Below are 15,753 nucleotides of genomic sequence, written 5' to 3'. Positions count from 1 at the left end.
AAGGGGAAATGTGTGTGCAAATGCAGGCTCCTTGGCTTCAGCAATAGCAACGCGAAGCCACCGAAGCGCAGAGGGAGTGCTCCCTCCGCGCTCCGGAGGCTTTGCGTTGCTTTCGCTGAAGCCTGGAGAGTGAGAGGGGTCGGTGCGCACCGATCCCTCTTGCTCTCCTGGCTTCGCTTCGCTGGAGAGGCGCTGCACAGCTTTCCCTCTCTGCGTAGCGCCCCTTCAGTGAAGCGGGAGAAGAAATGGAAGGGGCTCCGTTTCTCCTGCCGCTTCGCTGAAGGGGTGCTGAGCAGAGAGGGGGAGATTTTTTTTTCTTGTTCTCCCCCTCTAAAACAAGGTGCGTCCTATGGTCGGGTGCGTCCTATAGAGCGAAAAATACAGTGATCCATTCTGGGAGTCCGTTCGATTCCTGAAACGGTTCAAAAACCAAGGTACAGCTTGCTTAAATTGTAATTTCACTGTCTGAAACAGCATTTATGTCTTCTCTCATGTTCATTTCATATAATAAACAAAGCTTCCTCTGTTCACTTGTCTCTTGAGAATCTAATAGTAAAACTATTTCTTTGGCTTTAAACATTACTGGGTTGCCCAGCTGATAGTTAACAGGGTGTTAGGATCACCCAGGACAAAAAACATATCAGGTGTCAGGAGTTTTACTTAGGCAGGAATAGAAGCAAACATATATTCATAAACAGACACAAGTTATAGCTCTAGTGAAAGATCCCCAACCTCCTGATAGTGTGTGCATGGCTACATGTGAGTGCTGGACACATGTGTGAGTTCAGACATGCACTGTGACAAATGTCATCCATTTGTTTATTTAAAACATTTTTATGCTGCCCTTAAGACGACTGATTCCTCAGCTTACAAGAGTAAAAAGAAAATATCTAAAATCAAACAACAGCTAGCAGATCAAAGATCATCAAGTCAATATGTTTCGATCGTTGCACTCAAATAGAACACGCTCTATTGATGTGGAGATCACTATGGTCCTGAGCTATCCCTTTTTAATCAGCATCAGTTTGCCATGTTCTCTGCAAGAATGCTGCAAGGTGAGAGTGGTTCCTATGAAAATCAATTGGAGCTGCTTCCCCAGGTTCCAGCAGAACTCTTGTTAAGAGCAAGATAGGCTCTTAAAAGCTTAAAATAAAGAACAGAGTCCTCTGACAATGATCTGATTTTCAAGATTGGGTGCATCATCTTTTTTGTGTGAAGCTTTGCAGACCCCTAGTAATAAAGGAGGCCTGTTAAAAATTGTTTTCATTTTAACCACATTACTAAACATGTGGTGTTGCCAGATTTAGTTTCGTGCTATCATAGCTGTCAAGGGTAGATGTTGGTTTTTCGATGTGCTATAAACAAACAAAACAATATATAGTCAAGTCTTCTGGATCGGGCATATTGCACTGAAAAGCAGGAGGATTCCTGGTGTTCGGATGAGATTATCTTAATGATGAGACATTAAGGTCTTCCTGGAAATTGAAACACACAGAGCTGTGATACTGTGAAAGCTCCATCTGTTTCTGCATCAAACCCAGAACACTTCAGTGCACCTTGAATGCAGTGCTAAACTGTTCTGAGAAATAGAGCAAAAAGGTTACTGGAAATGTGAGACAAAACTTGTAATGTGATACTGAAGTCTGTGAGGTGATAAGGCCCTCATTCAAGAAAAAGCTTTCAGTTCAACATACTTCTGGCCACCTAGAGTCAGTCCAACCCCCAACCCCGCTTATAAGTTTTAGGATGAATGACATGCAGCTGTGCCAAACTGACAAGGACGATTTCTCAGATGTTTCACCCCAGCTGTTTTGGAGGCAAAATCCCTCTGAGAACGAATAGAATCAGAGTGACTACTAACCCCTGCTCCCCAAAAGCCCCGTTTGAATGCTGGGAAATTCAAAATGGCTGTTGCCATAAAAAATGGCCGCTCAGTGATGGCTGCCATTAGACTGGACAACAGCTGAATATAAAATTCATGTTGAATTGCTGTTTTAGGGGTTGTTTTTTAAAGTCTGGAACAGATTAATCTATTTTGCGTTACTTTCTATGGGAAAGTGTGCCTTGGTTTTGGAACGCTTTGGTTTAGGAATGGACTTCCGGAATGGATTGAGAACCAAGGTACCACTGTATTGATTTAGAAGAGTGGTTTGCAGAGAGGCATAGCCCAGAGGGGAAAAGCTGGGAAAGACTGGGTGAGGAACAGCTAGAAGAGAAAACACCAGGAGACAGCTGGCAGATTCAGTGTCCTTGGACAGCATTCCTGACCCCCAACCCTTCTCTTAAGACTAGACGGGCTTTGAGAGTGATAGAACAGAGAGCGCAACAGCAACAAGCTCAGATTACCCGACATAGGTGTGATGTAGATTAATGGGGATGGAGGGGGTGCACCTTAACTGGGAGCAACACCGTTTCTAGAGATATGCATTCCTTTGTCTCTTGCTGTGATTATTAAAGAAACTAACTGGTAAGAACGCTCCTTTCATTTGATCTGCTCATTACTGCCACCAGGGGAGGGATCCAATTTCCCTAAGCCTGACACTTGCAGAGGGTGCAGGGGGGGGGGGGAGGAGAGGAAAAGGAGGAGAGAAACCCTTGGTACAGTTCAGTGCTGTGTTTCTATAACACCCCCTAACTTGTAGTCTTTTCAAAATATAGAAGAAACACCAACAGGAATGAGCTCTGGATTTAAATAATAGGTGCTGATGATTTGGTGTTTTTTTTTGCTGCAAGTATGAGCCATTCTGTACCCTGGAAGCTCCCCAAAGGACAAGCCTGCTGAGCCACATTGCAAGGTGTGTTGGTCAAGATCTGCAGCACCACAGGTAACCGGGTGAGTCAGTGCAGTGGGAGGATGCAAAAGAACATGGCTCTTTCTCTTCCACCTCCAGTGAAATGGGCCCATTTCATTCATTCACCGCCTTAGAGCTACATGCATATTATTCCATTTCTGTTCACACTGTGAAAAATATTAAGAGAGAGAGAGAGGAAAAAAACAACTACAATGCCCTTTCAATACAAAGCACAGTCGCAAGTGATACAGCTGAAAAGCACTTTTTCCATTACAGGAACTGTAATTGTTACTTCATGTGGTTTTCGGATATGGAAAAAACTGTATCACTACCATGGGAATGTAAAATTAGTCTTTTAGAAATGCATTGTAAAAACATATTTCATTAGCGTGGATTCACACGGAACCTTTGAGGATACAGTACATGATACGAGAAGGGAGCGCTAGATTTGTATACACTTCAACTTTTTCTACCCAAAACCCCACCAGGCTGCTGCTGCTGCCTGCCCACTGACACCCACCTACTTGCTGCCAAAGCCCAGGGCACCTTCCTCAAAAATGGAGTTGTTCCACTTAAAACGGGGTGCTTGGCAGGTACAGGTGTTGGGGGAAGAAAACTAGACTTCAGATGATGCCCATAATGAGCTCCCCATCAAAACCACACTCATTGACTTTAAATGTGTGCTGAGGTTAAAGTGTAGCATTTCTGTGAGTGTAGTAATGTGGCAGCTAGACTGGTGATTGGGAGCGGCCGCCGAGACCATATAAATCTGGTCCTAAAAGCCCTACATTGGCTCCCAGTACATTTCTGAGCACAATTCAAAGTCTTGGTGCTGACATTTAAAGCCCTAAACGGCCTCGGTCCAGTATACCGGAAGATGCATCTCCACCTCCATCGTTCTGCCCAGACACTGAGGTCCAGCGCCAAAGGCCTTCTGGCGGTTCCCTCACTGCGAGAAGCCAAGTTACAGGGAACCAGGTAGTGGCACCCGCCCTGTGGAACACCCTCCCACCAGATATCAAAGAGAAAAATAACTACCTGACTTTTAGAAGACATCTGAAAGCAGCCCTGTTTAGGGAAGTTTTTAATGTTTGATGTTTTATTGTGTTTTTAATATTCTGTTGAGAGCCGCACAGAGTGGCTGGGGAAACCCAGCCAGATGGGTGGGGTAAAAGGTAAAGGGACCCCTGACCATTAGGTCCAGTCGTGGCCGACTCTGGGGTTGTGGCGCTCATCTTGCTTTATTGGCTGAGGGAGCCGGCGTACAGCTTCCGGGTCATGTGGCCAGCATGACTAAGCCGCTTCTGGTGAACCAGAGAAGCGTACAGAAACACCGTTTACCTTCCCACAGGAGCAGTACCTATTTATCTACTTGCACTTTGACATGCTTTCGAACTGCTTGGTTGGCAGGAGCAGGGACCGAGCAACGGGAGCTCACCCTGTTGCAGGGATTCGAACCGCCAACCTTCTGATCGGCAAGTCCTAGGCTCAGTGGTTTAGACCACAGCGCCACCCACGTGCTGACCTCTAAACAGCTTCAGCTCAGTATACCTGAAGGAGCGTCTCTACCTCCATCGTTCAGGCAGGATACTGAGGTCCAGCGCCGAGGGCCTTCTGGCGGTTCCCTCACTGTGAGAGGTGAGGTTACAGGGAACCAGGCAGAGGGCCTTCTCAGTAGTGGAATGCCCTCCCACAACTACCTGCCCTGTTTAGGGAAGTTTTTAATGTTTGATGTTTTATTGTGTTTTTAATATTCTGTTGGGAGCAGCCCAGAGTGGCTAGGGAAACCCAGCCACATGGGTGGGGTGGAAAGAAAGAAAGAAAGAAAGAAAGAAAGAAAGAAAGAAAGAAAGAAAGAAAGATAGATTAGGTTTTGTTCTGAACAATTATACATATAACACACATACACACACACACACACACTGCGCCCCGGGATGTTCGTCACTGAAGAGACACAATATCCTATTTGGGCATATCAGAGGCTGGCAAGTGACACAGATTGGGAATCTTTTCTTGTTCAAGAGAGATCAGAACTATGGAGAGATAAACTTCAGTGCTCCCATTCTAAAAACAATTTAGATTATATGGGATTGTATTTCCAGACGTCTGGTGGAAGAGAAGTGTCTCCTCAATATTTTTGAGCTGAGACCTAATGCCCTGTTACCAACCACTAACATGAGTAAATCAGATCATTGTGTGTTGCTATGGCAATCCCAGGCACAGAAAGCACAGTCATTTGCGACGCTGCCAATGAGGAAGACCATCCTTCCTCTAAGAGAGGGAGTCTGCAGCAACAGCACAGAGCATTGTGCTACATGTGGTGTGGGCCTGGTAGCAGGTTAATCATAACATTCAGCATAGAAGGTGCTGCCTCAGGTGTAGTGTGGACCAGAACTACATGAACAGATTTCAGAAAGGGTTGCCAGATCAGGAGTCTAAACCTGAATCCTAGGGTCAGCCCCTGGTGATGTCACAGGAGATGGCCCCCAGTGATGTCATAGGGTGGGCTCTCATGATGTCATTAAGTATAATGCATTAAGTCTTAACCACAATGTCTAACCAATGAGAAACTCATAGAATGGCAGAATTTTAGAGTTGGAAGGAAACTCTACAACTCTGCAAGGGAATTTTTGCTTTCAGTTGTCTATGCTCTCTGCCTTACCGCAGCCATGCTTTATCACATGGTCAATTTACTGGAACAAATGTTCAGATATGAATGTAGTGTATATTAGTCTTTTTATAACATAAAACACCAGTCGTTGATGAGAAAGAAACAGACTGTTTAATTTCAAAAATTATTTTGGCTGACAGTAAAACACTTGTTTATGAAAATACTCTCAGATTAATAATATTGTACATTTAAAAGCCAATGGGTGGTATTCAACTTCGTTTTAGTCAGAGTATACCTACTGAAATTAATGGGGCTAAGACAGTCATGTTCATTAATTCCAATAGGTCTACTCTAAGTAAAACTTAGTTGAATACCAGCCATCGTATTTATTGTGCAAAGAGTCAGAAAGGAGGCCACCAACATCTCGGAAAGGAGACTGATTCGGTTCAGATTTGTCTTCAGAAGATTTTGAATGATTGTCATAATTTGATAGCACATCAATTAGATTATTCTGAAGCACTCTTGTGTTGCTAGTGAAATACACTGGGATTATGAATACAGAAGTGAAAAGAGACTTCTCGAAAGTGTACGACTCACAGATTAATCCAAGCTTGAGTGTGTGTGGAGAGTCACAACTGCTTCCAGGTTATCATTCAGAGACATTTTATAAAATATGCTCCCCCCTCAAACCCAGACCATTGAGAGGTATGTGTGTGGCTTAGAGAGGCTAAGGATGGATTAACCCATTTTCCAGCAAAATGCATATGCAAAGTTGCTTTGACATGGGCATCTTCCACTAAAGAAGTCTTAATATTTTATTTTGCTGCAGGGTTATATCTGAAGTTTTCAAATTTAAAAATTCGGCTGCAACACTTTTTAGGTATGGAAATGGTATCGCTAATAGGGTATATATAAATAACAAATTTAAGCTATTTTACATAAATAGCAAAATGATTACTAGTAAATTATAGGCACTAACAATTTCAATAAATTATTTCACTGTTTAAAATTTTATTTATAAATAAGATTTCTAACTAGTTAAATAATTTTGGGTAAAGCTAGCTAAATCATATTCAGAGCAGACCCACCAAAATCAATTTATTAAAGTTGTCCATCGCTTTCAATGGGTCAGAGTAGATATCCGACATTAATCATAGAGTAATATTGGCTATCACCCTTTGACAGACAGCACTGACGATTCTCTCTCGTCCATTTTTAGGAATCCTAAAAAAAGGTTCATAAAGGCTCGCACCTTTGTTAAGCTACATTTATTTGCATAGAAAAATATTTACCATAGGCAATTAACTATCACAGGAGAGAAATGGCATTTATTTCAAATTGAAAAAGATAGCTAAAAAGTATCTGTGGGTTATTGCAACAGTACAAGAATACAAGATGCTCCCATTTAATAAAAAATGTAAAAGAAGCTGTGAAAGCTAAAGCAGGCTACAAAACAGAAGGCTCCTCCATTTCCTCTTCTTCACTGAGCTATGTTACAGCTATGTTGCCTCTGAATGCTTTGATTCTTTATTTTCTGATTTAAGCATCACCACCGCCAAGTGTGTTTCTACAGGCTTCTGCCTCCACTCATCACAATCTTGTTGTCAGGTAATTGTCCTGAACAATTGTTTCTTGTTTCACAACAGAGTCACTACTACTGAAGTCCTGCTCATTGTCCGGAGAATCCTTTGGTGTGGGCAAATTAGCCTTCTTCATTTCAGAAGCAGCAGCAACTTTCTCATCCACCTTTGAGTCCAGCGCCTCATTTCTGGCCTGATTATGAGTGCCTACGCTACAGCTTTCGCTGAGATCCCGAACGTTGAGTTCGCAGTTCACAACCAATGCTTTCACTCCCATTTCAGGAGTTTTCTCACATTCTTCTGTTTGTTGGCGGGAAACATCTTCAGAAATCGAGTAGATACTCGTCCTTTGCTCAGCACTTTTGGATTGTCTGTGAAAAAACCCAAACTTCTTCACATCACTCATAAAATTCACTTTCCTCTGCTTTTCCTTGGAGGAAACTCTTGTCATCATGGCTGACCCATTGCTGTGGCTGTGGGCTTCAGAGGCTCTTGCTACCGCTTTGGGGTGAATCATGGAAGTTATGTCAAAAAGGCTAAGGTTTCTCTTCTTAATTTTCTCGTCTCCTCCATTTTCATTTCCTTCATCAGATTCCGGCAAAGAGGACTCTTCTCTGCTGACTTTTGAGGACTGTAAATTAGACAGCTTGTTTCCTTTTAACAAACCCAGGACTTCAAAGCGGAAACTGGAAATATCTTGCTTTAACTCCTAAAACATTAGAAGAAAAATGCTATGCTTAACATGAAAGGAATTGTAAATAAATAAATAGCCACCCTTCATCCGAAGATCTCAGGGCAGTTCACAAGATAAATGCTGGAATATCATTAAATTGCTATTTTAATAAGCATCTTGCGATTTACGAGTAGCAGAAATGTTTTCAGCTGTTGAGAATTGACTATAGGGATGTCAGAAAGAGAGATAGAAGGAAGTCTAAGCTCACTTTGAGCAAATAATATAAGCTGTGAATATGTGTATTGAATTAAATGAAATACGGGGAAATTTAATAAAAATTATGTTTAAAAAGAGAGAGAGAGAGAATTGAAACTTGGGTTTGGGGATGTAGTGTGGGTTTTGGAGGGGGAAGGGGGAAATAAATAAAAGTTCACTTGAGGCCATTTATAGTATTCCAAGTTCTCCACAACCCCACTTAGTGAATTGTTTCGTGCAAGGTGAATACAGTCTGCCTATGGAAAGGTGCAAGAGACGTCATAAAGTTTAGCTCTCACGATTTTTTCACAAACCCTTCCCTGCTATGTTATGAGATCACTAAGTGACAGTGTGTGGATTCCTGTCATGTTTTCCTCACAAGGCATCCAGATTTCATGGGTTGGCTATGCTTCTAGGTCTTGGTTTATTTCTACATCCAGTAAACCCTACAGACTGTGTTTCTATTTTTAATCTTTCATATTTGATATTAGACACTGTATGTGAAAATTGTTGCATTACAATGTATTTCAAGTATGTTTTTGTGTGTAAATGCACTCAACTTTCAGTGGCAAATATCTTAGATTATTCCCCACCACCACATGAAGCTCTTTAATGTTTTGATTCATTGTTATTAAGGTGTCCAACATAAGAGCAGTCACCTTAAAATTCTCTTCGGTCAACCCCTCTTCAGTTTTAGCATCTCTTATCATTGCAGCCACGTATCTCTTAACCAGATTTCTCATGACCTCCTGAAAGATAAGAACAGTCCAATTTTGACAGCACTTCTAACTGTGCTGCTTGACATTTGATCAATCAGAAATTTCATCACCTTTTGCTTTAAATTATGCAATTACAAAAAAAAGGACTAAAAAATCATTATATGTAGAGTAATTGCCAGCTGGTCACTTTTCGGGGAAACAGATTCTGCCACACAGGAGTCATAAGGATCCAGGGGAACCTGTCTTCATTTTGACCCTTGTTTATAGAAAAATTAAATTTGTGCAGGTGCCATGTTTTGAACTGAGCTGAAGGGCCACAACAGCCCTTAGCTTTGGCCTCTGACTTGCTCTAGCACAAGTTGAGACATCAGCAAAAATGTCATTAATTCTCACAGTGCAATTGAAGTAAATACATTTGAAAGTACAGTGGTGCCCCGCAAGACGAACGCCTCGCAAGACGGAAAACCCGCTAGACGAAAGGGTTTTCCGTTTTGGAGGCGCTTCGCAAAACAAATTTCCCTATGGGCTTGCTTTGCAAGACGAAAATATCTTGCGAGTTCCTGCGGTCCCCCCCCTTCCCCCCCTTTTCCTAAGCCGCTAAGCCGCTTATCAGCTGATCCGCTGATAAGCCGCTTAACAGCTGATCGCTAAAAGCCGCTAAACCGCTAATAGCGCTAATCCGCTAAGCTGTCAATGGGCTTGCTTTGCAAGACGAAAAAACCGCTATATGAAGAGCCTCACGGAACAGATTAATTTCGTCTTGCGAGGCACCACTGTAGCTTGAATTAGCCCAAAGGTGGATGCTGTCCATTACTTTCAATGAGATGATCATCTGGCTGTACAACCAGATATTCAAGCAAGTGAGGATGCCTTCCTGGCTTTCAATGAGATGTGCACCTGCATATACAGTGGTACCTTGGTTCTCAAACTTAATCCATTCTGGGAGTCCGTTCGATTCCTGAAACGGTTCGAAAACCAAGGTACAGCTTCCGATTGGCTGCAGGAGCTTCCTGCACTCAATCGGAAGACGCGTCGGATGTTCGGCTTCCAAAAAATGTTCACAAACCGGAACACTAAATTCTGGGTTTGCAGCGTTCAGGAACCAAGCTGTTTGAGTACCAAGGTGCCACTGTATATTCATTTGCAAATTCCCCAGGCACTAACGTTTATACCTGCAACTGGAAGCATTTATTCTTGGACAGCTTTGGGCAGAAGATAAGCTCGAATAATTGTATCCAACAATGGAACGGCAATATCTATGTTGGAAACTAAATCGGTATCCTATCCTGAGTGACATCCTGAGCAAAATGCTCAATTCCTTCCAGTAAAAAAAGTAAAAGATGAGATTGGTTACCTGATACTGATTATGCCTTCTCAAATTATCAGCTGCACGCCTCTGAAAATAAAGAACATAAATTAGCTGGAATGATATTTGAAAAGCAATTATGTCTGAATAGAAGAGATGTCCACCGTGGCCAAAGCCATCCACATAAGGTCTGCCTCAAAATTGGGCTTAATGTGATGCAAACCTTTTGTCAAAAAGATAATATCCAAGGAAGAATATGAATAGCGTTACATCTTAATGTGAAGTCCATGTCAATTTTACAGGAAAGACCCATTCACAAGAGCTCCCAAATTAAACCTTTTATTTCAAGGAAAGTAACACTTGGCTAAGAGTGATGGTCAAAGAAGAGGAGGAGGAGGAGAAGATTGATTGCTTAAGACAGCTGCAAAATGGTGACCAGAAATGAACATGGATCAACTTCAGTGTCCAGGAAAGGCATTAGGATTTTGAAAACAGAGGCCACATTCAGACTACTTATTGCATCTAGCCCTGGCTCATGGAAATTGGACAGTGTAGGCAGAGCAGATATGAGGCAGTCAACAGAGAGAAACTTTGACTGAAAATTTAATGTGTGTGTGTGTGTGTGTGTGTGTTAGGGGTGATATAAGACCTTATGGAGAATGTGCATATAATCTGCCCATGAAGAAGGAATTGTGTTCATTTCCTGGTCCATAAACATAAACCAACAGGCCTTGGGGAATATGCATGTATCAACTGCATTTTGTACATTTTCCAGTCAGTATGCATAGCCTCCAAGAAACATGCTCTTGTCTTTTTTAATCTAGCTCTTGTTCAGAAGTGTGAAATCTGCGGCCCCCTGCCCTCTGCTTCTGGCCCACTGCCTAATCTTACATGGATTACAACATGCCTTCCCTGTGATTAGCCAAACGTTGGAAAGAGGGGGTAGGTCTTCAGATAAATATTTATTTATTCATACTGTTAGGGATTGTGCAGAATGGCCAGAGAGTGCACAAAATGCAGTTAGAGAGATTTAGTCAATTTTCCCAAAGGCCTGTTGGGGTGGGGGGTTTGCATTTATTGACCTCTTCATGGGCAGATTCTTCAGGAGGTCTAGTGAATGAGCACAATGGTCAGTTTTTATGCATATTAACTGCTCATCTTACATTACACCTAACATATACATTTAGGAAAAATATCCTTTGTAATAGGGAAAAGGAAGTGGCAAAATAGTGACTTGGGCCATGACTACAGCCATGCTCGTGTGTGTGTGTGTGTGTGTGTGTGTGTGTGTGTGTCTGTGCGCAGGTGTGTGCGTGTGCGCAATTCCACACTTTATATGGCAATTAACTCAGGCTGACTATTGAATGTCCAATCCTGACTCCCTGATGTGTGTATTAATATGATACACATGCACAAACATTACTAATTCAGCAGTCTTTTTACATGATAGTAAGTCGGGAGTTCTCATCCATAGCTTTTTGGTAATGAAAACCATCATTGGGGATTGTTTGGGGGGAAGTTATTTTAAGATGTCAAAGTTACGGTACGTCTTTCCAAATTTGTAACGCCTGACTCATTATTTTGGTGGTGATAGGCAACACTGATCAGTTCTGGTTTCCCTTAACCAGAAAAGGGAAGGGGTGGATATTTTCATTTTGTGCTTGTCTCCCAACAGTGGTATGAGATAGATGGAAAATAGTAGTGCCCAGGCTGGCTTTTGCCTAACATTCTGGTGTCTAATATCTATGAAAACACCTAAATATAAAGAAAGGCAGGTGGTGAGGAAAACGACAATTTTTGCTTACCCCAATTGTTCCAAAACTTTCAGGTTTCTTTCTGATTTTTTTCCTGAACACTTGTCTCCACAGCCATCTGATCAGGTACCAGAGAGATTTGGGACTTGGTATGACATTAAACGGAGTAGGCAGAGTCCCTCCTTCTTCGAAGTAACTCATCCAAAGTTTTGTTCGAGCAAATTTCCATTCAATGTCTGCATGATCCTGAATACAGGAAATATGGAAACATATTTTCATTTCTTATTGGAGAGAGCTGAAATTCTCCCTCTCTACCTGTTTTTACACAGGTGCTGAAAACCATTTTAGTCCATCAGGTATGTTACAGATAACGGTTTTTATGTTGTCTCCTTTGCTTTTAAAGCAAAAGTTTGAGTTAATTTTATTCTAGAAATTGGACCCAATTTGGATCATGGCTGTGTTACAATGGGAAAGGAACCTCCTCAAGTTGTTACTCTATACCAAATTAGAATCCCCTGTAGCTTTTTTAGGGGATCTGTAAAGCTACTTGAGGAGCCTTTTCTGCTGAAGAGGAGGATGGGAAATAATGAATAAACAAGGACACAGCAGTTAAAAGTAAAGAAAGAAGTAGGACAAAAGTAGGTGTGTTCAATGTATGATAAGTAAAGCAAACTGAATGGTATGGGGAAGAATGTAGGGAAAAAGGAAAGAACAAATGAAGGAAAACAGAAATGAGAATAATGGGAAGAAGATAGAAAGAACCAGACAGATTTGGTCTTCTCAGTACAAGGAAAAATTAAAGTATGAATGTAAGTTGATGAAACTGAGAAGTATCTAGAAGAGAATCAAATGTATATAAGAGAATATAGGTCTAATAAGTTTGGCTGGCTAGGAACAGAAAGTCAGTAACACTTTGGCATAATTTGGCAAAACTAGAAATCTCAGCTTTCTTGCTTAGAAAAGTAGGTTCTTTATATGTCCCCCAATGTTGAATACTGATTAAATTATGAGATGCTGGGTGCTGAATACCAAATGGTATGCAAAGCCAGGCTTATTTAATTTTGCACCTGGTGAAAAATTATTCCTGCTGGAATGCTCAGGTAGCTGATTTCTGCTTCTTTGGAGCACATTCTAGGGAACCTAATTTTGTAAGCATACATAAGCACAGGGCTTATTGTTCTCAAACAGCTGGAATTTTGGTCAACTGACAGATACGGCTTTCAAAGTGAACAAGAATCAAACCAAGGAACTGACAGCAATGAGCTGATAGGAATTGTTCATCATAGCTATCAACATGTTGAGAAGGACGACCAGAGAGATGACATTGTAGGTCCCAAACATGGTGGCCCCAACAAACTCAGTGAATTCATGTCGTGCGTCTACATTGGTCACATAAAGGTTGATGAGCCCAAACACGGACCAAAACAGTGACTGGAGAGTTTCAAACAAACTGCAAAGAAAGAAAAAAAGAAAAGGAAAAGTCTTAAAAGAAAACAGAAGCATCTCATTTGTTTTAAATACTACATCCTCACCCCAAACTTTAATTAAAACCTTTAAACTTAAAACAGCAAATGAGACATTTAAATGCAATTAAGTTATAGCCCAGTTCTAGGCTGTGCTCACTGGGATTCGAGCATTGATTAGCACATGGGGAAATCAGGTCCTCTTGCAAAGCCTTAATGGATCATAAAGGGATTTTGGATAACAGGGAAATAGCAAAGAGGGATGGTGGGGAAGGCTATCCATCGTCCCTGGCATAGCATCCTAAGGGCACGTTGGTACCAGTGGAAACAGTGCAGCTATATAGGACTTGGTGGCTTTTACATGGCACTAGATTAGGTATTGAAATGCAAATTGGGGCTTGCAGTTCAGTACTGCAATTAGGGTGAAACTAGATGTTACAAATAAACACTGAGCTGCTGCTGAAAAGCATCACCCCCAACTGAAGTCCCCCCCCCTCCGTACTTATATATGTGCTGACATCATCATGCTTTGTATCTCCCCAGCTACTGCAGCCAATTATGCTGTCTCCATGCAGGAAAACGCACAGGATGAGAATGCATCTGTACATGATGTAAGTTTTGCTGTATGTTACAGACAGGAATAACTTGAAACAATGCTGTCACTTTGGGTGGCAGCTCCATTTCATCATAACATCTAGATCTCCTATTACATTTCCTCAGTCAAATTTTTGGTACTGTAGGTGGAATATGGATTCTTTCATATCTGGGGTTTTTTTTAGCAGCATTAAAGGTATGATTCATAAGAATATAAGCAAAGCCTGCTGGATCAGGCCAATGGTCTACAGCAGGGGTGTCCAACTTCCAAGAGACTGCGATCTACTCCCACTATTAAAAAACTGGCAGTGATCTACCCATCAAAGTTGTTGGGCTTTTTAGGGGAGAGAATGAGCCAAAGTTGCTGTGATCTCAATCGACCTGTTGGACACCCCCGGTCTACAGAATCCTGCTCTCACAGTGCTCAAGCACATGCCTGTGGGGAGCCCACAAGGAGGATTTGAGGACAAGAACCCTCTCCCTCATGTGGTATCCAGAAACTGGTATTCAGAAGCATTAGTGCCTCTGGTCATGAAGGACAGCATAAATTATCGTGGTTAGTAGTCATCAATAGCCTTCTCCTCCAGGAATTTGTCTAATCTTCGATTAAAGCTGTTATGTACTGAGTTGAATAGGATCCAAAATGCAGCAGTCTGATTGGTCCTAGAACAATAGGATACAGAATGCAGCAGTCTGATTGGTCTGCAGGAGCCACCCAATCCAACTCCAGGTGGAAGTGAATCCACAACCTGATTGGCCTACAGGAGAATCCCAGAATTAACCAATCATGTGGGGCCCATTGTGTAACTAATGTATATAAAGCAGACATTTTGGGGGAACTTCCATTCCTCACTACCATGAGCTGAATAAAGAGTATGAAATCCACACTTGACTCCGAGTATATTTCACTGGCAATGAAGGTGGGATCCTGCTGAGCTGACCGCCACACACAGCACCGCCACCTGCCACACCGCTGCCTCGCACCGTGTATCCAGGCTTCAGCAAAGCCATCTAAATCAGTGACCATGACTGTCTCCCACTGAAGCGAGTGTGCTGCATGAAGAAGTACAGTGGTACCTTGGTTTTTGAATGTCTCCGCTGACGAACATTTCGGTTTTTGAACACGCCTTGGAAGTCGAACATGTCACACGGTTTCCACTGAGTACAAGATCCTGAGGCCTAGCTGTTGGCTATTGAGTTTTCAGTTTTCGAATGGTTCAGAACTCGAAAGGTCTTCCAGAACGGACTACGTTCGAAAACCAAGGTACCACTGTACTTTATCTGTCCTGAATTTTCCAGCATTCAGCTTCATGAGATTTCCATAGGTTCTAGTGAGTATCAGTTTGTTGCCTTGTATGTTGTGCATTTAAATTCCTTCCTTAAAATGAAACCAGTTTGCCACCCTAGACAACTCTCTAGCAACAAATCAACACAGAGCACTGTGCAATACAAAAAAGAATACCATGAATTGTTTAAGTAGGAAATGCTAACTTACGTTGAAAATGCATTATTCTGATTTTCACACCGAATCCCTTTACAGCGATTGGCATCATTTGTTTCATAATAGAAATATAGCTGGTTAAGTCCATTTGCAAAAGCTAGCAGCACAAGACAGTAGATGAAAAGAAACTTTAAAATGTCCAGTAACATTCTTCCAAGAGAGATCTGCAATGGTCCCAGATGAGAATTTGCAGTGAATAATGAGATCAGGCGCAGAGAACTAAAGATGTTTGCAATAGCAAACAGTGCCTCAGCCACCAGTGTTGGGTGCCACATATCCCAGCTCTGTCTTGGGAGCAGCCCACTGTACTGAAAACAATAGAGTTATGCAAAATTAGCAAGGTCTTTCCCCAACAATACAAAAGCCATTATGTTCTGCAATCACTTTTCATTTCAGCAAGACCATACTCTTCCAAGACAGACCCTCAATGAGTAATTGTTAGATATGACTCCTTTCATTTGCTGCTTCACAATCCTTTTGAGAATACAGTGGTACCTTGGTTCTC

The 15,753-nt window shown here is 41.9% G+C and overlaps 1 protein-coding gene across 2 annotated transcripts in view; it reads right to left on the bottom strand.

Moving 5' to 3' along the window:
- Positions 1–5,555: 5,555 nt before the first annotated feature.
- The window catches only part of TRPC4 (transient receptor potential cation channel subfamily C member 4), a 60,011-nt gene continuing 49,813 nt past the window's right edge, over positions 5,556–15,753 (bottom strand). For both annotated transcript variants that reach the window (XM_081845791.1, XM_081845792.1), the window contains exons 6-11: positions 15,243–15,556; positions 12,945–13,140; positions 11,742–11,936; positions 9,985–10,026; positions 8,571–8,660; positions 5,556–7,692 (exon numbers count right to left, since the gene is read on the bottom strand). In XM_081845791.1, the coding sequence (XP_081701917.1) occupies positions 6,994–7,692; positions 8,571–8,660; positions 9,985–10,026; positions 11,742–11,936; positions 12,945–13,140; positions 15,243–15,556 (1,536 nt within the window). In that variant the 3' untranslated portion in view covers positions 5,556–6,993. The remainder of the gene's footprint in view (positions 7,693–8,570; positions 8,661–9,984; positions 10,027–11,741; positions 11,937–12,944; positions 13,141–15,242; positions 15,557–15,753) is intronic.

Source organism: Podarcis erhardii (assembly GCF_964252035.2).
Source record: "Podarcis erhardii genome assembly, chromosome: 17".
In the NCBI taxonomy this organism is placed as follows: domain Eukaryota; kingdom Metazoa; phylum Chordata; class Lepidosauria; order Squamata; family Lacertidae; genus Podarcis; species Podarcis erhardii.
Note: the sequence above shows the minus strand (reverse complement) of the source record. Positions and strands in the feature narration are given on the sequence as shown.